This window comes from Poecilia mexicana, unplaced genomic scaffold (genome assembly GCF_051168715.1).
Source record: "Poecilia mexicana isolate PSO_F unplaced genomic scaffold, ASM5116871v1 scaffold_17, whole genome shotgun sequence".
Taxonomy (NCBI): domain Eukaryota; kingdom Metazoa; phylum Chordata; class Actinopteri; order Cyprinodontiformes; family Poeciliidae; genus Poecilia; species Poecilia mexicana.
In genome coordinates this window covers 16831866-16854642 of record NW_028263386.1, presented here as the reverse complement: position 1 = coordinate 16854642, position 22777 = coordinate 16831866, and the positions used below count along the sequence as shown (strand labels likewise).

At 37.7% G+C, this 22777-nt stretch overlaps 1 protein-coding gene across 1 annotated transcript in view; it reads right to left on the bottom strand.

The window, feature by feature from the left end:
* The window catches only part of ephb1 (EPH receptor B1), a 174925-nt gene that overhangs the window by 40550 nt on the left and 111598 nt on the right, over nt 1-22777 (bottom strand). The window contains exons 5-6 of the mRNA XM_088014682.1: nt 18984-19319; nt 7798-7922 (exon numbers count right to left, since the gene is read on the bottom strand). Of these exons, the coding sequence (XP_087870808.1) occupies nt 7798-7922; nt 18984-19319 (461 nt within the window). The remainder of the gene's footprint in view (nt 1-7797; nt 7923-18983; nt 19320-22777) is intronic.

The following is a 22777-nucleotide window of genomic DNA, read 5'->3' as shown; positions in this document are numbered from 1 at the left end:
TAAAAAGGCTAAATATTGTTTTAATTAGACACATTTCTATAAGTTATGATTTTTAGTGTGTTGAGTGGGTGGCTAAATGGAAGTACGGCATGAAGAAAACATCTGAACAATACAGGACCTCAAGTTGCAGAACTTAAACCAACCACAGAGATGATAGTGTCCCATTCATCCAATAACACACATGTAAAATATTGGAACCTTCAACTTTAAACAACATCATTTTGTGAGGCTGTTTAAAGTATGCTGATTTTTAAAAAAGCTGCACATAAATCGGCATGCTACTCAAGTACACTGAATTATTCAATAACGTGTGCGTATATATACGTGCAGCCACCTCTTAATTATAACTAATGTCTGAAAAATGGTCTTAATTCCATTTCCACGCTCAACAGAGCAAGTCAGACAGTCTGCTGCAGAGAAGTCTGGGGACTTGTTGGAGGTACAGAATCTGCTATAGGGGATCAGTAATAACTTGGGGCCTGTCACAATCCCGTAACGCAGAGTGAATATGACAGCCAGAAAATAAGACTGCACCTACACTACACCCACCATTGCAGGCCACCGATGGCTGCAATGCAGACAAACTGGAAAGGGTGGCCATGAGCAAAGGGCTGTACATCCCTGTGTCAGTAATTCTGTGTAACTAGAAGAAGTCTTTATTTTAAACTGGCTTAATAGAACATTGTTCAGTGTCAGAACTGTGCATTTTTGCCATCATGTATGAATGCTTAGAGAAAAAAAAAATAAAAATCAGGTAAGGAATAAGAAAAAGGAGGGGAGGAGGGGGCGCATGGAGGAGATGGAAGATGGCAGGAAGCGATAAGAAACTCGAGGCAGTGGCAGCCCACACTGAAATCATTATCCAATCTGATTGGTGTAATTGAATCATTCCGGTTGCTCCATCACTAAGCAGACGAGGTAAACATGGCTATGAGATCTGCTTCCATCCACCTCCCGCACACACATAATGATGTGCGCAATCACATTAACTCTTATTGGACACTTTGGGCTTGATGAAGACAAATGTTTGGGCTTGGGATGTGGGGGCATCACACCAGCAGGATTTCATTCTGTCAGTGAGAGGAAAAAACATATTTATAAATGGAACGCCGGATGTAACTGGTTTAGGGAGTTTAATCATTAATGTACTTTTCGGTGTTGAGAGCAGGCAAGTTGTTTTCAAATTGCTGCAAACAAACACTTACGAGACGTGACTTCTTAGGAACAGCTTTTAAAAAAAAAAAAAAAAAAAAGTGCACCCCACAAGAGTCCCCGTGAGAGACTGAAACCCCTGCCATCAAATCATATGGTCCCAGCCATGGTTGAAAGCACACAGACCCCCAGGGGTCAAAATTAGCCCAGTTCTTCTTTGCCTTCACCAAGCCACACCCCCATCTGTTGAATATGAATGCAGAACAGGTGAGCAGACAGATGGCAAACCGCCAATGGGTGAGCTGTCCTTTGGGAAAGAATGAGCTCAGAATGGCCTCTTCATGCTGCCTGTCAAAAGGGGATTATGTCTCACGTACACACATACACACACATCTGCCACACAAAAATGAGCTGGCATTTGGCGCACCAGCAGGTTTGAAGATAGCCAATGGAAAGCCTTGCCAGGAGGAGCTTCCAGCTATGAGAGGTCCTTCCCTGCTGCCAGTCAATTGGGGATTAGGAGGACCACACCCCAACTTACTAAATCAAGAGTAAGTTGCAGGTGGGAAGGCAGATGGCGGAGCAGCCAATCAAAATCATTGCCAGAGGTGACAGACAGGAAGCACTGTGGGAAATGATCACCGGAGCATTCAGCAAAGTGACAGAGCCATAACATATGATGGTTAGTCTCAATATAGAAGTATCTTTAAATACTATCTGTGAACAGAAATGTGATAATTAATATTTAGGTTTGAATATGTTTGTGTGTACTCTACAAAGCTTTAAAGCAGCCATACTGTGCTTTGTAGGTTTTACACTCTTTCATAGAAATGTGCTAATCAAACATAAAAAAAGAAGAAACTGTAACTAATTTGCTACTGGAATGCCTTAAATCTTCTTAGATGTAGATGTTCAACAAACCCATATTACTACAATGAGAGAAATAGGTTTTGGTTTTATTTATTGTTAATTTATAGCATGCAAACCTAGAACTAGAACCACCGGAAAAGCCGTGATTTTCACAAACCTATCCATTGGAGTGGCTGCATTAAAATGTTATTTGTTTTAATGTTAAGTACAATAAGATGTTACCAGTGGAATGAAATGTGTGGAAAATAAACTGCACAGTAAAAAGTAACTTTAGGTCGCATATAACGGTATATAAGAATATTTTTCACCTGACAACTTTCATGGAAATCCTACAAAAATAGATGAATAAAATTAGATAGAAACATCTAAAAAGAAAGTAATAGGTGATAATGCCAGGTCCAGTGGTTCTGTGTGATGTGTTTTTTTTTTTTTTTCTCTGTAGAAAACTCATGACTTTCAGCCATCTCCTGGGCACTCAAATAATTCTTCAGCATATTTCCAATGCCTCTGCCTTCAGCAGACGATCCATGATCAATGACCATATTCCCTTCAGATGTGTCCTTGTTCAAAAGCCGAATTCATTCCAACCAAAATCTTCTGCACTCATTTTCCGCAGTGGTGCCAAAACGTGTTTCACATTCGTCTTTTGCTTCTTGTTGATTGTTCCACCATCTGAAAAGTATCACTGAAACTTTACACTGGTGTTTAAATCTCCATGCAGATAAAAAAAAACAAAAACAAAAAAAAACTCCCATTTCTGCAATATTAGGGATGACATAAAGTATTCAGAATATCTGAACATTTTGCCATAGCTTTAAGCCCTTTTAGAGTAATAGTGAGAACAAATATACCTTATCAGCTAATATTTATGTTAAAAAAATATCCCTGTCATTTCTTTGCATTGCAACTCAACTACTATAGTAGTGAACAAAGAGCGAAGTGACAGCGCAGTGGCAGCATTTTGCATTGTTTCGATGAAGTACAATTGAACCCCATGGCGATTTTTGGTATACATGGTCATAACTTCTCTTTTTATGTCACAAATATTCCATAATTGAAGAGCTCATAAAGAGGGTCATATATTGTGAATGTCATGAAATATGAGTCACAGGCAGCTCATTTTGGGAGTTGGGGAAAAAAAAATTACCCACTGCTGCTTTACATGTTAAACACAACGAGGACATGAATATTTAAATGAACCAAATGCAAAAATCTCAAAAACGTGTTAAAGCTTACATGTTATTCTAGAGATTTTCTTTTTTTTTTCTTTAGAAGGTGACAATGTGATCAAACAGTACTAGAAGTATGGCAAATTTTTCATGTTTACCCCTTTCTGGAGTCACTTAGTGAACAAAAGCAGTTATAGCCTTTGGTTTTGGGTCTGTCCAGTAAAATATTTTTTTTCTTTCAACTAATCTTAAACTGGCAAAAAGTGCCGTCTGCTGTGATTCTTTTCAAAAAGTCGAGTTAAATAACTGGTTTTGTTATTTTACGTTTCACATCATGCTTTGTGCAGTAAGTTATTTACAGAAAGGGAGTAAAGATAAAAAAAAGGATTATGACGTTGCTGTATGGCTAGCTAGTTGATTCTAAATGTTTGCAGCAATGCTGTAACTCTACGATTTTTACATCGTCATTAATTTCATAGAGATCATTACAACTGAAGTGATCTGGATTTTTAGGCCATGGTGACGATGAAGCTCTACGGGGAAGTACTACCTATTACTTTCTTTCATTTTCACAGTTATAGTGAAATCTGTAGCATTTTATCAATTGCAGACACATCTCTCAAAGTCACCACTTTAATAAAGCCCCGTGAGACATTATATCTGATTCAAAACTGAAAGCTGTGTCATATTGGACAATAAGAATGAATTTTTATTTTACTTGATGTGTGTATGTCTCTGTGAGTGAGAATCTTACTTGTGTGTCTGTTTTTCAAAAATTGCCAACCAACCCAAAATGCACAGCATGGCCACTTGGCGAAAGGACAAACATGGTGGGATACCATGTGTCCTCTTCACAGGCTCAAACAGTTGCATGCATGCAAATAACCGGCACACACAAAGGCAAACCGAGGAGTTTATGAACACAGATTCTAGTATTTCTAGTTTTGTAAAACAAAAATAGCTCAGGAAATTGTTCCTATGATCATGTCCTTATCAAACTGCATATAATAAAACTGGCTAAAACCATGATAAAGTAGAAATGCTCTAAAACTGACATTTACAACCTGGAAATTCTATCTTTTTTATCTTAATTTATCAATCGTATGTCTATTAAATGTGAATGCATTGTCTTTTTTTCAAGTTAACTTTCTTTAATTCTCTTTAATCTTTAATATTCTTCCCCATATACTTTGCAACCATCTTCCTTTGCCATTATTCTTTGCATACATTCAATGTGGGAGTAAAAACCAAGAGGGGGGAAAAGTAAGCATGCACAAGAAAATGTGAAGACTTTTGATTGGGGACTGTGGTGTGGTAAATAAAGAACAGTATTCAGAGATGAACTTGCCCCTCAAATATCTACATGTATCCACAAAATGTGGTCAACTTGAGAATTGTGGAAAGTAAGTATATAAAAGTCGCCTTTTTATTTGTCTCATCACTAATTTTAAACGAAACACAGGGGAGAGTTCATTGTGCCCAGACTGTAAAACCTTGGATTTTTGCCTGCATTTTCTAACACTGCTGCATGACTTCACTATTGTTAACCAGAATGGATCCACCTGCACTGCTGGTGGGTTTTGCACATACACAACTACACAAACTCACACCTAGCTGTATACACACACACACACGCACGCACGCACGCACGCACACACGCGCGCGCGCGCGCACACGCATGCACCCTCTTCCTGACACCATCAGAGCTGTCTGCAACCGGAGCGGGTGGCTGTTCTGCTCTGGCCTAATGGAGGGCCTGACCTCCACTATGTAGACTTATTTCCTCCCTCCCCAAATTTTCAGGCAACTAGACGAAAAAAAAAGGAAGAGAAAAGATAGGATGAGATGTTTCCCCCTTTCCTCTGAAAGGGTTTAAATCATTTAATCTTGCTGTGCAATTTAAGGTCCTGGGAACAGTTACTTTGGACTAAGTAGGCAGCCTAAAGAAGAGAGAGGTATCTGCTGGGTGAACACCTATTAACATCTAGTTAGGATTTCAAGTAAAAAAAAAAAAAAATGGAAATTTGTCTTTTACTCATTACCACCTACATTTTGTAGTGTATGTTGATGTGACAAACAACACATAACAATGATATTAATAAGATAATATAATTGAAAGTGAATAAGTATTTACGTCCCCTGACATTTTCCATGCATTTTGTCACATTACAACCTAAAAACTAAGGTATATTTTAATACAGATAAATTAACACAGTGTTGAATGCATTTTTATTCACAACACTCAACTTTGAAACCCTGAAATAAAATCTGGTGTTATCAATTCTCAATGCTCATCTAATTAGTGAATACAATGTGGCATTTAGTGATTTAGTCCTGGTGCAGCTATTTAAAAAGCCTTTAAGAAGTTTGTTAGAGATTATTAAGGTGCTTTTCCACTGGCGAGTTGCACTCTAACCGATTAATGTGCGGTTTGGTTCAACCCCAGTGGTGAGCATCTCCATCGCGGATCTGTTTCTCACTATTGTGGCCGGGCTGTGAGTGCGCAGCAGTTGTGGTCAACTCTCTGCTGATGTTTGCAGAGACACTCAGCAATGGAAAATCTCCAGGTTGTGGTTTTGATGGACTCAAATAAACCTAGATATTTAATTTCGTCTTAGAGAGACTAACATCAGCTGATCATTTCACAATGCATATAAATATAATTACATTATGGCACTTGGCCATAATGGTCACAAAAAATAAAATAAAATAAAATAAGGCACGTGTTCCTGGTGCAGATAGAGATTGTTAAAGTCACAATTATGCTCCTCCACACTAAACAGCTCTCTGATAGCATACAGCATGTCCGTAGTCCACAGCTAAACCATAATGTTGTTGGGAGTTTTCAGTGACATAAATCAAGAGCCAATCATTGAACCCCCTCAGCTGTCAATCAAATCGCTTCCGTGCACAGTACCCGGCTTGGTCCGGGTACCATGAGTTACGTACTTAAATCTGAGATCAGCCATGAAGAGCCACTCTGGATCTGCTAATGGAAAATTAATCTGGTCACATGAATGACAGTATTTACAGCGTAATATTCCATGTACTGTGAGCTAGTGTGTTACTGATGAGATATTACAACTTTATATATATATATTCATATATATATATATATATATATATATATATATATATATATATATATATATATATATATTCATATATATGTAAAGAGAGAGCGAGAGAGACTAAGGGAAAGGGATGGAGACAGATTTGGTGCTTAATCAGGTATAAAAACACATCTCTGACATCTCCGTCAGGGGTGTCTGGCTGAAGGAAAGTCTGTTTAGAATGTGTGAAAAGCCTTGTCAGATCCAAAATACAGAGTGTCAAAAGAGGACCACCAAAGGGGAAATCTCATCTCGACAGCCCAGTGTGTCACAAAGCAATCACTTTGACTCACCTTCTGTGTCTTACTCAGTCTCACACGGTGGGACGTTTTCTACACAGATAAGACGTTTCGAGTCTGGAACAAATAGGGGGTGATGTAGGTACATTCAGCCTGGCAGCATGGACCACAGCCTCAGTCATCACCTGAATTATCCCAGTGCAATTAGCAATCATGTCCCCGATAGTTCACTAATTTGTGATTATGCTGCACTTATCTATTTGTTTGAGGAAGCTCTAAGCTAAACATCAGGTTTGATTGATATTCATGAGGTAACGTGGGCCGTGTGAGTGGTATTTACAGGACACTAAGCTGCCTGGTGGATAAGGTTTGTCAGAGCCATGGCAGTCAGATTCGGCTCCCTGAGCTGTGAAACCTCAAAAAGGAAAAACAACATTGAAGACCTACGATTCTGAATGCAACACCATTTTTAAATAGCAATTGTTTCTTGTCCCAGTAGGAAATGTTTAACGTGACAAAACTTTTCTAAGCTGCCACTGCGAATATCGATCCAGGAACCTAGGACACAGCGAGTTTGTGAGAAGCAAAGAATTCAACAATAACACAAGAAATGCACACACACACACATTAATAAATCTATATTGATTATTATCTTCTATGTGGAAAACAGAAGATAGTGAAGGTTAACTAAGTCTCAAAACAGTTCTAGAATGATGAAGACTGGCAAAAAAAAAAAAGAACCTATGCATGACTGGGCATTTTATGGACCTGCTTTAGAAAGACAAACAAGGCCGGAAACCAAAATGATGATCTGAGTTTTATTATGTTCGAGGCCTTGGGAAAAGCCTACAGGTCAATACTAAAGCAGCGTAGTAACCGAAGGGTAGTGCTGGTGACTTAATAAAGCAGACGTATTGTGTGTGAGGAGACAGGTCGATGCGACCTCCCTCCAGACCCAATGCATTTTCACAGTGGGACAGGGTTACTGCACTGTGCAGAGTGGGCCTGGTGCAGAGGTCAGCCTTTTCACTTCATCAGCAGCAGAAACCAAAGAACAGTGGGAGAGGTGGAGGGAGCGAAGGGACTGGACATATTATCAACCCAGGGGAACAGCTTGCAGATATCCAGGAGCTTAGATTCTGCAGCATCACATGTAACATATACAACATATGAAGAGCACAAGCGAAAGAAATTCAGCTGGGAAAAAAGAATAAAAACAAAACACTCATGCAAATGTACGCTCTTGCAGCCTACCTTCTCGTAGTAGCGCAGCTCGTAGTCAAGGATGATGCCATTGGGTTGCTCTGGTTGAGGCCATGATAGTGTGAAGCTGTTCATGGTGGAGCTGATCTGGTGCATGATCGGAACAATTGATGGGGCTGTAAAAATCGAGATAGCAAAAAGAAAAAAAAAACATAAGTACAGTTATTTTGCTCCTCTTGTTCCTTTCTAACCATTGTTCCTTTCTTTTTCTTTCTTTCTTTCTTGCAAGCCCGCTGTCACAACAGGAACCACTACATCATCATCATCAGAGGACTGCCTTAGAAACCTTAAAGTTTTTACTTCCTTTATATTTCTAAAGCCCTGAGCCAGAAGATAAATGAAGGGGATGCTAAGTTGAGCTTTTTCAGTTTCATGTTTATTTCCAAATTGTGTGACACTTTGTGCAGCCCTGGACTCAAAGGGTTGTAGCCGTGATGGATAAAACCCAAGCAGTAGTGTCAAATGGCCTGTTTTTCTTCAGTGCGTTTAGAGAGGACACCAAAGCTCTTTACACTACATTCGGCCATTCACTCATTCAGCCACACATTCAAACGTTGATAGTGGTAAGCTAGATTGTAGCCACAGCTGGTCTGGGGCAGTCTGACAGAGGCGAGGTTGCCATGTTCCAGTGCCACCAGGCCCTCTATCCACCACCAGCAGGCAAGGCAAGATAAGTGTCTTCCCCAAGGACAAATCGGCAAACCACTAGTTACAAGATTAACTCCTAGCTTAGTCGTCCCTTCACAATGATTGTGAAGTTAAAGAAAAATTATATACAACTTTCAAACTTTTTTTCTATACCATGACCATATTTATTTTTGCACAGCTTCTGTTAAACAATTTCTATGTTTCACATATCTGCAGACATCTTTTACAGTAGTATAACATGGAAATGTAAAAACCTTTTAATAAGACGTAAAATCCAGTCTGAAGTATGTCCGACAATGGGCACACATAAGGATTTAATTTTTTTTTTCTTTTTTACATGCAGGGAATCTACACAGTGTATTTTGGGTGTTAGATTTATTATTATCAAGCAATTCCTGCGGGATCGGTACTTGTAGTACTCAGTTGCAATATGTGTGGTATAGGTGGCAATAATGTGAAGTTACTATGCTAATACCACACAATTTCTTGACAGATCAAAAAAAGAAAAAGAAAAGAAAAAGAAAACCTGGCTTGCCGGCAGGCAGGATAAAAAAACAAAACAAACAACAAAAAAAAAAACAGTAATAATAATCTTTTGCAAGGTGGCACGCCAATTACTTAATAAAATCTCTTGCAGATTTTAAATACATTTAATACAATTATTCAACATTTCCAAGAATATATAATCCTGCTTTAACTAGAGGAAAATAATGTTGGTAAATAATTAATCAATAACTTAAAATCACTTGATAAAAGACTATTCCGGCAATGTTCCAGTATTATAGGAGCAAATATTATGAATCTCTTGGCCATAACATGTAAATCAAAAGTAGATTTGACTCTTCTTTTAAAGTTTGCATTTGTTCTGAGTTTCAGTTGCAGATATAAGGACTCTGTCTGAGTTGTAACCGGAGTACCATAACATTAGTCCATCCAGGACTGATTTAAAATTTAATCTGCTGTTGGGTTGAGTAGGTCTGAATATGGGATTTGTAATGTAATATATCCAAAGTATAAATCATGTTAATGTTTCCTATTCAGTGACTGAGTGTGCAGCCTTGCAATGCCTTCTGTAGTGGCATGTCGCATTTCAGGAGGTCGAGTGTCACCCTGGCTCTGCCTTATTTAAATAAAGTTGAGGTGCAGGTTGCTTTATGCAAAAGAGGGTCAAGCACACTAGAGCCTCTGGAGGCCAAGGGAAAACTTTGAAAAGAAACATTTGGCAATCTGTGAACTATGGCTTGAATCTTGAATATTGTGAAATGGGAGATCATACACGTAGTAAACACACAATTACTTTATAAACAATTAATTGTCACATCCCCAAAAGCTGTTGATTCATCATGAACTCAGTTGTGAAGTGTGGGATGTTACTTGTTAAATTTGTGCATTTGTCAAAGATATCGGTAAAATGGAAACATTTTGTGACGCCGACGAGAATTTTCCACCCTGCAGCTGCCACACGCCTGACTGCACACATCTGGTCAGTCAATTAATCTAGATACAAGGCACCTTGATCATTTTTGTCCTTTGCAATGTCACTCTATCCAATCACACAAGTCATTCAGCACACTTCATTTATGAGATATATCTCTGTGTTGTCTATTTAATTTGAGTAATAAGGGAATGGAAATGACCAGTTCCAATCATCACAATTATCTGTCTACACAGTTGTTTAAATGTGCGTTTTTTTTTTTTTGTTTTTTTTTTTATTTGAAGGTTAAATGATAAAATATAAATACATTCTATCCCATCCTATAATGCTAATTTGTAAACATACGACCATTTCTGATAAGAATTTCAGTCAATTTCTGTTCTCATAACATTTTGTGTCTATCAGGTATTTGACTCTTAACAACAAAGGCAGGTTTTAATCCCACCTGATTAGCATTTTTCTGAAAAAGCTCTCATCAAAGAGACCTTTCACGATGACCCTCCTTCCTTTGTTTTTGGTAGATTATTCCCAGCTCCATGTCTTCCCTCTGCACAAGACTAAACGAAAAAGATCTCAATCCTTTTGCCATTATGGGATTGTTTGCAAATCACGTTTTGTAGGGAGTATTCTACGACTTTCATTGGGATCAGTAAGTTTGAGTGTCATGCTATTCTCCTGCATGGGGAAAATGCAAATGTGAAGGAGTGAGAGGGTCTGTTTTTGTGGATTATGCCCCGGCTGCCCTTGTTGGCTCTCACCTCTCGCCCCTCCCTCCCTCATTTCTCCACACAGCGACGTGAGAGCTGAGCTTTACCTCGGTGCACTCCAGCCTCTCTACTTCTCAGGCTAGTTCACGCTCCACTGACCAGGGTGAGGGCTGCCTGGGCCGCATTATCAATTACCGGCCACAGGCACACTGTTCCTGACAGACCCTGGGGATGGGTGCTCCACTCAGAAATTCCTGCAGTGGGGAAAAGATGCCGTGCAGGGAAGCTCTGTTTCTCTGGCTGCAATTCAGTTCATGCTTTCAGGTGCATAAACAAAGTCTCGTTCATTAAGTGTGTCTTTTTATACGTGTCTGGATTGAGCCTTGGTTAAATAAAACAAACTGTAAGATAATGTTCACTAATTCGCCTATGGCTCCATACTTGTAGAGCTTTAACAGCTAGTCAAAACTTTGTAGGGTTTATGTGGAATTATAATCATTTTAACAAGACCATGTCAAATAGACGCAGAGTTGCTAATTGGTAACAAAGAAAAAAGGACATTTCTCTCTATTACAGAGGCAGTGTTATGTATTTTCCGGGCACTTAGTGCCGTTTTGTAGCACAACTACAATGCACAATTCTGTTTAAGCATATTTTATTAAAATGCAGAATATATATAAAACGTAGCTTAAATGAAATTTGACTTCCCTGGCAGCAGAAAGCTATATCACAGTTTCTGTCCACTTTGTTGATACAGAGTGGTGAGTAACGTCTTCAGTGCTCCTCACAGACTATGAACATCTCTGTTCATGTGAGATTAAGTGTTTCACATATTTTACTTGTTTCATCTTTTATGTTTCTATTCAGCAACTTAATAGCTTATGCTATGTTATATTTTATAAATATGTCTTGAGATTGAGAATGTCAGAGAATCTCAATTTTCTGTGTATGCAGTAAGTATTTAACACAGTTTACACAAAAATTGTTGTCATATAATGAACTTGTTATGGAAGGACGATCAACCCTGTTCACCATACGTAATCAATTAATCGTTAGGAGATGAATAAGATCAGTCAACTTTAGAACAACTGATTAATTGATCATTTGAAACCCTATGTCAAACACAAGATAACTCTGGCAACCTTCGTCTGCTTCTTGACAGCATAGTGCCAATGTCTTTTCCCTTCCATGTTTTTGTTTATAGATTTTCTAAATTTAGACAGGAACTATTATGACATTTTTTGAACTGCAACCCTGAACGAAACTGAAAGGATGTATTGTAAATATTTTGATATAGCCCTCTTAATCAACATGGGTATCTTGTTAATGTCTCTTACATGAACAGAGCTTGTGATTCTGAAATGAGTTGAACCGAAAAAGGATCCTTCACCCTTTTTTTTTTTTATGTGCCCTCATAACCTACGTGAGACGAGCCTGTCGGAGACGATGTGTTGTGGTTGTGTGAGGGTGAGATCCAGCTGAATGAAGCTCTGCTGTCCTCTCCAAGTGCGTCCCCATTGTCACCCTGGGACAATGATGCTGACAGTGATTGGTGACTGTGTCCCAAAGCTTCTCTCTCCACCCTCCAACCCGCCAATCCCTTGCTCCTTGTGCTCCACTTTTATCTAGCCCCACTTGCAGCCCCTGGCTTTTAATGCGGAGCTCGGCTCATCATTAATCAAAGTCAAAGCCTTCAAGCGTCTGACTTGGACAGAAAGAGGGAAGAAGAAGAAGAGGATGGAGAAAGATGGATCAAAAAAGATGGTGAAAGAATGAAAAAAAGAACCGTATTTACCTTTGAAGGTTTAATCAGCTGTGTAATAGATGACAGACCAACTTTATGTGCATCTGACATCAAACTAAACTTCTGTTCTCATTATGGAAACTTCTGTGTGCAGCTGCTATAATTTTAATTTAACATCAAGGTTCCAGCATATTGGACTTCTTGCTGTGCATCAATGATTTAGAGGTGTATTCCTTTTAAACTGGAAGAACATTTAACCTGCAATAGCCAACCTGAATGCACAAAAGTGATGTGCTTGCTTTCGTTTGCTTGCAAGCACAGAAACTATAAATGTATGCAACCATTTGCCAACATCAACTGCAAATTTAACATGTACTCAGATCTGTTCATGAATGTGTTCCCAGATATGCACACGTTTATCCACATGTCTAAAGCCAAACTACAGAAAAACAGTTTTATTTTTCTCAAAGACAAATTTTCCATGATTTCAATAAAATGATAAGCTTTTCTCCCGTCGGCATAAAGCTGGTAGCACCAGCTGAGTAGGGCTTATCTGACTAGCAAATAGAGAAATGAACCTTATGGGCGACATCTTCGAATGAAAGTTTTTAAACCAACAGAGATACTACGGCACAAAGTGTGTCTTGTATTGGTTGTACTCCAAACTAGGCTGAATGTCTTCCACTACTTTTTGTCTTTGTCATTGAGCCACTTCCAAAATGACAGTGTACATATGAGGCTTTGCAAAAGTAGTGTTACCCTAACTTTTATGACATAACAGAATGCCATAACATAACAGAATGTCCTTGTTCCACTACAAGGACCACTTGTAGTTCTCAAGTGGTCCTCAGTTCCAACATGTATATTGCCCAATATTCTGTGCATTAAATTTACCATTTATTTTCCAAAAGTTGGTGGTGGCAGCACTATACTTTATAGGATGTTTTTTTTTTTTTTTTCCAATGACAAGGGAGCAGGTCAGAGTTGATGGAAGGACAAAATGGTGCTAGATACTTGGAAATCTTGCAGACAGCCTGTTAGCAGCTGCACAAGTCCTGCTGGTAGGACAGAGTTTCACCTTTTAGCGTGATAATGATTCTAAGCATGTCCAGTCAAAGTACCTAAAATTATCTGAGCATAATTTTAGCATAATTTTAGGTAAATATTCCTTTTCAAGGCTTGAAAAGGAATATTTACAGATGTTCTCAATTAAATCTGAACTTCCTTCCTTCCTTGCTTGATGGGAAACTTAATTAAATTTTAGTTAGTGGCAGTTTAGAAAAAAGTATCAACTTATCTTGGAGCCAAATCCTTTTCAACACAGCAAATAAAATAGATATTAGCAGCTAAAAATATAATATATATTTTTTTACCTTTAGATTCTGTCACACTACCATGAACTAATAGGAATTCAAAGTTTCATATGAGGAGAGAAGCTCAGTCATGTGCTGTGCTGCAGCCAAAGCCATAGGTTAGACGACTGCTACCTTATTAACAGGGGCTCAGAAGGCCAAGCCAGCCATGACTACATAGTAATGGCTTTCTCTCAAACATCTTAAAGAGGGATAAGTTCAGCACCACGGACTTCTCTCAAATACTACTGGCTTGAATTATATTTCAAAATCACGTCATACAAGGAGGATTCTGATTTTTTTTTCACATATAGGCATATGTGTAAAAAAGTAAAAAAAAAGAGAGAGAAAGGAGCCAATTCACCTTGTAAGCAAATTCACACTGGCTCAAATGCATAAAGACATCAACACCATGCCCACTGTCACTTATTCTACAGTATAAATACATCAGAAGTGACATCTGGGTTTAGAAGCATTCAGGTTGACACTTTTTTTTTTTCTTTCTTGCCTGCAGCTAATCCCTCACCTTTTGGATGCAGGAACAGGATCTAACATCAGTAGAAACAAACATGAGATAAAATAAAAAAAAGGCACACCAGGAAGCCATGACAGCTCTCATATGATGAAACTGGTGGGGTCTGGAATACCCCTTAAACAAATGTAAACCGGAGAGACAGAATGAATGGTGTCCTGAATATCTCCTCGGGACATTGTTTGCCTAACATCTCATCTGATTCCAGAGCTCCACACGGTGCAGATGTCTCTAATTCATCCGGTTGTTTGGATTTCAGTCGAGTGTGCTGGGTCTCACTATCTTGATTATGACCCACCCGATCGGACTTGTCCAAGGCCGAGGACAGCGATGTTTGTCTTTCTGCGGGAATAGCTCTCCAAACACCAGCCAAGCAAGGCAGGATTGTTTGTAGATATAATTGGCATTTCTGTGGTCTGAGAGATGTTTGGCACATAATCTAGGTCAAGAAGGCTGTGCTAGTGAGATCATAGCGCTATTGTGTATTAGGTAGCTATGTAACTATACCTCACATTTGTCTTTCCTTCTTTTCACCATTTCAATGAATTCACCACAATCAGGTAGTGTCATGTTATGTCAAAATGCAACAATATGGCATAAAAAAAGTTAATTTATTTCTCCTTGGACAACAGACAAATAGGACTAAAACTAGGACAGTCATGAATAATCGCCTTACAGGGCGCAGTATATCACCTTTCTGGGGTTGTATCTCAGTTTCTGTGGGTGTATGTATCTCCTAGAGAGCAAAGGGCCATAAATGAACTCCTAAATCACACTATTGATCAGTTCTTTTTCTCAGACACACGCCAGGATTGAGGGCAGTTAAATGGTCTCATTGGTTCATGCTACGTCCACATCAAGGCCGCCCCCTAAACTCCACTCTTCGTCCTTTCACATCTGTAATAACCAGTTTACTCCTCTGCTCTAACACCACAAGTTTATGCAGCTGAAGATGAAGTTTCTCTGCCAAACAACAGCCAACACTGAAGTCGGTTTACCTTACAAAGGTAAACAAAAACGGATCATTACCTTTGTCAGTTGGAAGAAACAGTCCAATTTATCTTCTAAATATCAAAATTAATGATGTTTTCAGTTGGAAAAAAAAATGATTCTCTTTCTGAGAAATTCATCTTTGAACTTGAAGATCATGATGGCATAAAATCTTAACGAAAAATTTGAAAGCTGCAGTTTCTTGCTTTTGTTTGTCCTAAATTCTGGAGATTTTATTTATGTTTTTCATGTTAAGATAAAACATCCAACACTAATTTAGGTTCACAAGGCTTAAGAAACGTGAAGTTTTCAGTACTTTAACACCTGTTTTTCTAAGAGGCTCATGACATTTTATTTTCATCAACTTATAACTTTCTGTATGATAATCAAAAATAAGATGTCCTTCATTCATGCAAAAAAAAGTTGTAGTTTATATACGTCCACCCAGAGTTTCTACTTAGCAGAGACCTGCAAATTGTTGCAAATTGCAAATTGTTGCCACTTCTTTCTTAGATTTTTTTTTTATATTATTTATTTCCTTTTAACTCTTCTTCCAGTTTCTTTTTAAAGTCTGTTTGGCTGTGAACACAACAGTTTGACCTCAGTCACATGAAATAAGTCTCGATTTTGCTATGATTTTTATTTTTATTTTCTTGGGATTATTTTCTTGGGATTTGGATTTTTTTTGGGATTTGGGACTTTTTTTTGTAGTTTTTTTTTTATAAACTACAAAAAAAAAGTTGTAGTTTATATACGTCCACCCAGAGTTTCTACTTTGCAGAGAACTGGTCAAAGACCCCTCTGTAATGTTCCAACTTTGAGAAAAGAGGTGGAGTTTTCCTATAAGCAGAATGAGGTTGACAGCACTGATCCAAATACTAATTGCTCTGCTGTTTCTTTTTGTTGAAAAAAAAAAAAAAGGATTTTGTTCACCACAAATAAATATGCTCAAATTATAGTCTGGTTGTTTGTTCCTCATATTTTCTGTATGAAATATATATGATGTCAGACAAACGGGTAGAAGATTAAAAAGATTCATAAACCAATTTTGACATAAATCTTTATAAACATTTTCGGTTAGTCTAAAATGCATGCATAAAATCTGCCTCCACAAATTATTCCTGTCTGGGACAGATTTCTGTCTGACCTAACCCCCCTGGATCAAAGCAGCATATTCATCCATGCATGTCAATTAGCTTACACAGAAACTGCTGCTGTAAAAAAAACTCTGTTTTCATTTTTTTTTTCTTTTTCTTGCTGATTAACTTAATATTGATGCCTTAAATAGAGAACATTTCCATAATCTAATGCAGGTTCCATTCCTTATCGCTACAGGCCTTGTGTCCCCAAAGAAGGAGAATATATTTTGTCAGTTGTTTTGCACATCCTAACCATGAACTCTTTGTATACCTCTGCATTATCAGTTGCCGTCTGCTAAAAACCCCAGTCAAAGTGAGGAACAGTGCAATTACCTGGTGACAAAAGGGCCACGTAAAGATGGACATAGGCCTGGAAGATTACTGGAGGAAACCTCATTACTGAAACAGGCCTCAACAATAGGAATGGGCAATGCTCTTTCTACATCTATCTGTCAGGTGTGCTATTAGCCTGTCAAACAGGTACAGTCAGCACCATTAGGCCACCTTTATAGTCAGACCTATTTACCCCCTCATTTTTCCCACTTTCTGCTGTCATGTTCCATGTTTCTGGTAGAAAAAAAATAAATAAAAAAATCAACCAGTTTTCTGTTCTCATTTATCTCTCCTCCCATTCCTCTCCGAAGTCCCCATCAGAAAAAGACAAGTGCAGTTGGTCATTATGTTCCTCTGAGAGTCGATGTAATCAAATGTGGTATGCCGTTCTCCAGCCAAGCCAAATTTAATTCCAAAATATGCTCCGATCCAAAAAAGAAATCGAGATAACCCAATTATAATTTCCTTGGCCTCAAAGATAAATGTACAGTAAGCTGATTCAAGAATTAAAGCTAAAAAGGGACTAAAATAGAATTCATTTGACATGTGGTATTCCATCACTGGATGGGGCAATATATTCACTCTCCTATGTACAGGAGATGGGAAAGTAGAGTTGAAACCAGATATTTACATATGCTGCATAAAAAAAAAAGAAAAAGAAAAGAAAAAAAAAAGCATTTCCCTTTATTCCTGACATTTAGTCAGATTTCAGAGGCCTGGACTCTGTACCGAAAGCCTAATGTAGGTCCTACAATTACTTTTTAAGGTTTTGGAGACAGATTTTGGCTGCTTTCAGGGTGAACTTGCTGGCACACCCAGACCTGGGCACAATGTCTGTTGTTTTGAATGTCCTTTGCTTGCAGACCTTTACCCTCAAGTTGAATGACTGATTACAAATTCTTCAGCGAAATCTTCATATCCGACATAGATGTAGTGAGGGCTATGGTATTCTTTTTGAAGTCCTCCTTTTATCTAATCATGTTGTTCACCTTCGTTTCGATAGTCAGGAGCAAAGCAAAGAAAATGTTTCAATTTAAACAGAGCAAAAATCTATCAAAAGGGTAAGCACAATTTATTCCTCACTAGAAATTACATTTTCTTATTATGCAGCAGATTTTTTTTCCCCTTTTCTTTCTGTTTCCTACTTTGAATTTTTCAGTAGTGGTAGAACTGATATTAAAAATCTACCGTAAGTCCAAGCATAAGAAAAACCCACTGCAGCTGTAAGGTGTCTTATATTTTTAACATGGCACATGATGATGTATGGATGAATGGATGGACAGACTGATGTTTTAAAATTATGACAAAGGTAAACAGCACAAGGCCAATATGGCAAATTACTTACAAAATACTTAAATACCATGTAAAGCCCACCAATATCTAACCACGTTGACTAATGTCAAGCATATTTTACTTGAGGCTTATTTCATGTTTACTAGAAGTGTATATATATATATATATATATATATATATATATATATATATATATATATATATAGATAGATATATATATATATATATATATAGATAGATAGATAGATAGATAGATAGATAGATAGATAGATAAACTAAATACTTCTTGACAAGAGTTTTTTTATTTAAACAGACTTTGCACTAAATGTTAATTGGGAAATAAAGTAAGACCATCAATATTACTGAATGTAATCACTATTTTAGAGCTAAACATGTTAAACATGTTAACATGTTAAATTAGGACTGTACACTAGGCTTGTTTCTGCCACAAGATTTGGTGAGCAAAAAGGCCACAAAGGAAAGAACAAAGTAGCAGCGAGCCGATTTTGTCCAGACTAAAATTATAAAAGAGCTACACATTTGGTCCGAGCATAAATTTCACAGCCGTGATGTCAAAGAGGAAAGCAATTACTTTAATCCAGAGAAGGTGGGCTTAGAAAGACTGCAAATATGTACACATCTCCTAACAGTCTCCCCTCGCGCTTCACAGCTCTCATCATTTGCTGTGAAGTAGGCATGAAGGCTGCTAAGCCATGAAATGTAACTCTGCAATGCGCATAGTACCAGATTATGCCTTTTGCAGGCAAAATGATTCACAGTAGGACATGTTGCCATAATAGAAAATTTGCAGTTTCACAAATGCAGAATGAAATATAGCCAGTACAGTCATACTGATCTACTGACACATGGAAAAAAAAAGAAAAAAAAAGAAAAATAGATCAAATAAGTCATTTAACTGTGTCTAGTGTAGAAGCAAATGATGTAGATTCTGTTATTTTCAAAGCTGCAAAAATGATCATGACCTGGAAACACTGGGGACTCACCAGCCTGGTTGGTGGTGATGTCTATGGTGACATGTTGTGCTGGGTACGGGCTCTTGTTGCTGACACCGTTGACGGCTTGTATCTCAAAGCTGTAGAGGGTGTGAGCCAACAGGTTACTGATGAAGACCCTGGTCTCTGTCAGACCCAGCTGTCGAGTCACAAAGTCCACATTGTCATCGCAGTGTGAACAGGAGCGTCGGTCCGCTCTGCACTTCTTGCACACGATGTTGTAGACGACATCGTCCCGGCCGCCTGTCTCCCTGGGAGAATGCCACTCCAGGATCACCGAGGTCTCGTTCACTATGGAGATCACATTCCTGGGACTGGATGGAACGCCTGAAAAGACAACATGTTTATTTTTTTTTAATTATTCTTTGTCTTTCAGTTTCTTTGTCTTTCCACCCCCAGATGTTTACTCATTGATCTAAAAATAGATATACACTGCCATAAATGGAAGATATTCTGTCATCTCTGTATGCACTTCCTGAACTATAAATATGTTTTTTACATATTTAAAAAAAACTATCACTATGTCGTGACAGTATATTATTATTATTATTATTATTATTATTATTGATTTTTTTTAATTGCTTATAACACTAAGAATTTTTTGAGTTAACCTATGTATTTGTTGCTGCTTTTACACCCGAATTCCCCCTTTGTGGGGCAATAAAAGCTGTTTCTATTCTATTCTATTCTATTCTACAGTATGTATCTAAATAACAATGCAATGTATACCCAGTAATGTAGATCACAAAGTATATCATCAACTCATTATCTCTGCTTTACTGTAGATGGGAGATTTTTCATCTAGTACTTTGGTTTTGGGCAGCCACTGTTTTATGCATTGATTTCTGGTGTTAAATAAATAACATCCTCATTGTTTGGAAATCTTAGCCTGTGTTTCCAACTGTCTAGTCCTTGCTTTTCTTCACATTGTTTAGCTTTTTTTCTTTTTGTTTGTTCTTTCTGACAAAGAAACAAATGTAAGTATTGTAAACTACAGGCTATAAACAATGTACAACGCTGTAGACCATTTGTTTTTTCTCAGTTCAGTGCCTCTGAACTCTAGTCTTCTCCATTACTGTTTTTCTTGTTGTGCTTGGGCCAATTGTTTTACTGTTTCATATTCCCTCTGATTGTGTATAAATAACCAACAAATGACTGGTTACTTGATAGAATGATGTAAATCCTATTTTAAATTTGTCAATACCTCTCACTTTTATGTCTCAAAACATTGTATTTTAAGCAAAGCTGTCATTATGCATAAAAGGAAAGATATACCTCATATGTGGTATATATGAAAAAAAATATCCAATCTGTTAAATTTACAACACTTTAATAAATACAAGTGCTAATATCAAACCCTCTTGTGTGATTTCTCTCAATCTGAAGCACAATTGAAATGATAATTTATTCTATTCACATGTGGAGATTCTACAGTGAATGTTCATGTCTATCAAATATTGGTTATTTACAAAAATGCGGTGTTGCATGAAGTATTCTTATCCAAGTGGCTCTGCAAATTCAGGGTTTCGTTCATTCTCTTATGGCCCACAGCTGGAGCAGAAACTCAAAAACTATATTCAGGGAGAAATCAAGAAATAATACAACTATTGTTTGGGTTGAGTGGTGGCTTAATATCAGGGTGGATAAAAGAGGTCTTATTCAGCCTCCTGCAATTGCAGTGTGATTCAAAACGAGGTGAAATCTGCTGGAAAGGCAGTGAAGAAATTTGCTTAGCTGAGATTCATGGTCCCTCAGGCTGCACAGCAGTAGCTCTTTACTCTCAAATACCACACAAAACACAAACTTAACAACGTGACTGTTCGGTACTGCTCAGGACATGAATGGAAAACACACCTGAGTTTTTCATTCACTAGTTTATCTGGGATAATTCAAGCTTTTCCAACAGAAAAAGACTAACCTGACATTAGTTTAATTTTCAATAACGTTAAACAATCTGTCAATTCTAATGTCTCATCTTTCAAACAAACCACAATTTATTCATCTGTAACTTTATGTACATTTAAGTGTAAAACAAATCATGATTCTAATCAGACTTAGAGAACAGAGTCTTTGCATGTGTGCTTACATTTAAGACATCTGTGTGCATGCATTGTTCTAGCTGGCAACAGCCATTATGAAAAATGGTGGATGGCATAAAGAAGAAACGTGACACAGACATTACATGTAAACAGCTTTCCTTTTTGTTTTTGGGTAATAAAACATCCATACTCAGGTGTGATCTGCCAACTGGGACATTCACCTGCACTGAGGGATAATTTCTTTATAAAATAAGATACAAAAAAATACTACATAGAAATAAGATGTACAATATTGTTTTTATTATTTTTTTATAATAAGATATATAAAAAAATACTATAAGATGTAAAAAAAAAAATCAAATCTTAACCCTCCCGCAGACTTAAGAGAAGAGGTCATTTAGATATTTACAAGTTTTTACGCTGTGAGCGGTCCAACAAGGTAACACTGACAGGAAGTACGCTTTTATGACGGCTTTTTGTGTGGTTTTGGAGACTGACGGTTTGACGGGTTAATCTCCCAGCATTCTTCCTGAACGTTGGGCTAAGACCAAAAAAAATTGTGATATCATTTTTAGTGAACCGCTTGAGAGTGACTTTTCAGTGGAGTTGACTATCAACTTAATTTCACCAGTGTAGTTCACTGTAAATACATAGGTGATTTAACATAGATATAATAAGTAATTGCCGCACAGTCAAGTGTTGTAGACACAGAGCTTGGGCAAAGAAAGAAAAAAATAATGGTGAGAAAAACTGTTAAGGTACGGCTGCAAATTCAGCAAAATAAGGGGCATGACCTACATAGTGTGATTATTATGGTCTGGCTGAGAGGGACAGATAGTGCTCAAGCCGCAGGTCAAATGGAACATAATCAGGCACTTGGATGCTACAAGATGCATTGTTTGTGGAGTGAAAATATGGCACAATGAGGTGTTGGAGTGACAGGAAGTACTTTACCAACTCCCCTGGGAGCTGTTCAGTCTATGAGCAGTGAGTGTCCTTTGTATCATCCATCACAGACTTTAGAAACCCCAAAACTTGCAGTGTCAGTGAAAAAATATTTCCCCTAATGTCCAAACTATATCCCTCAACTACTTCCATGTTCTTTTGTCAGGACTTTCTGTTTCAGTATCTATCAAATATTACAGACCACTAAATATTACATATTTACTGTCTAAAGTGGGTCAAGATACCCTATATCTTTATTTATAAGCACACAGATGCAGCAATACATTTCTGATACTCCTTGTGATTGACTTTTTTTTTTGTTCTGTAAGTCTTTCTTAGATGTTGTCACAAGATTTATTGGCGATCACTTTGATCACAGATTTATTACATGTCCTTCACAAACAGGTTTGAGGAGGTACATAGGACAGTTGGATTCAAATATGTAAACACACTAGAATCTATTTATCTTTCACTCTGACTTTTTATGATGAATTTTGCACATGAAAAAATAAAACCTGGTCGCTTTTTTTTTTTTTTTTTTCCAAATGTCTATGCATTCAAGTGCTACTTGATAACAGGTGGCTCATTTATACACATTGAACATTGAAGGAATATTTTCCTTTTCTTCCCACATTTTGGTCACTTTCTCTTTTCCAGTACTGCTCACATCGTGATTCTCCTGCACAGCTATCTGCTATGGACCAATGAGCAGAGGTTTAACAGCATGAGTCCCCTCAGTTACTACCGAGCCTATCAATCGACTCTCCTGACTCACATATTGAGAGAATCCCCATTGCTCAG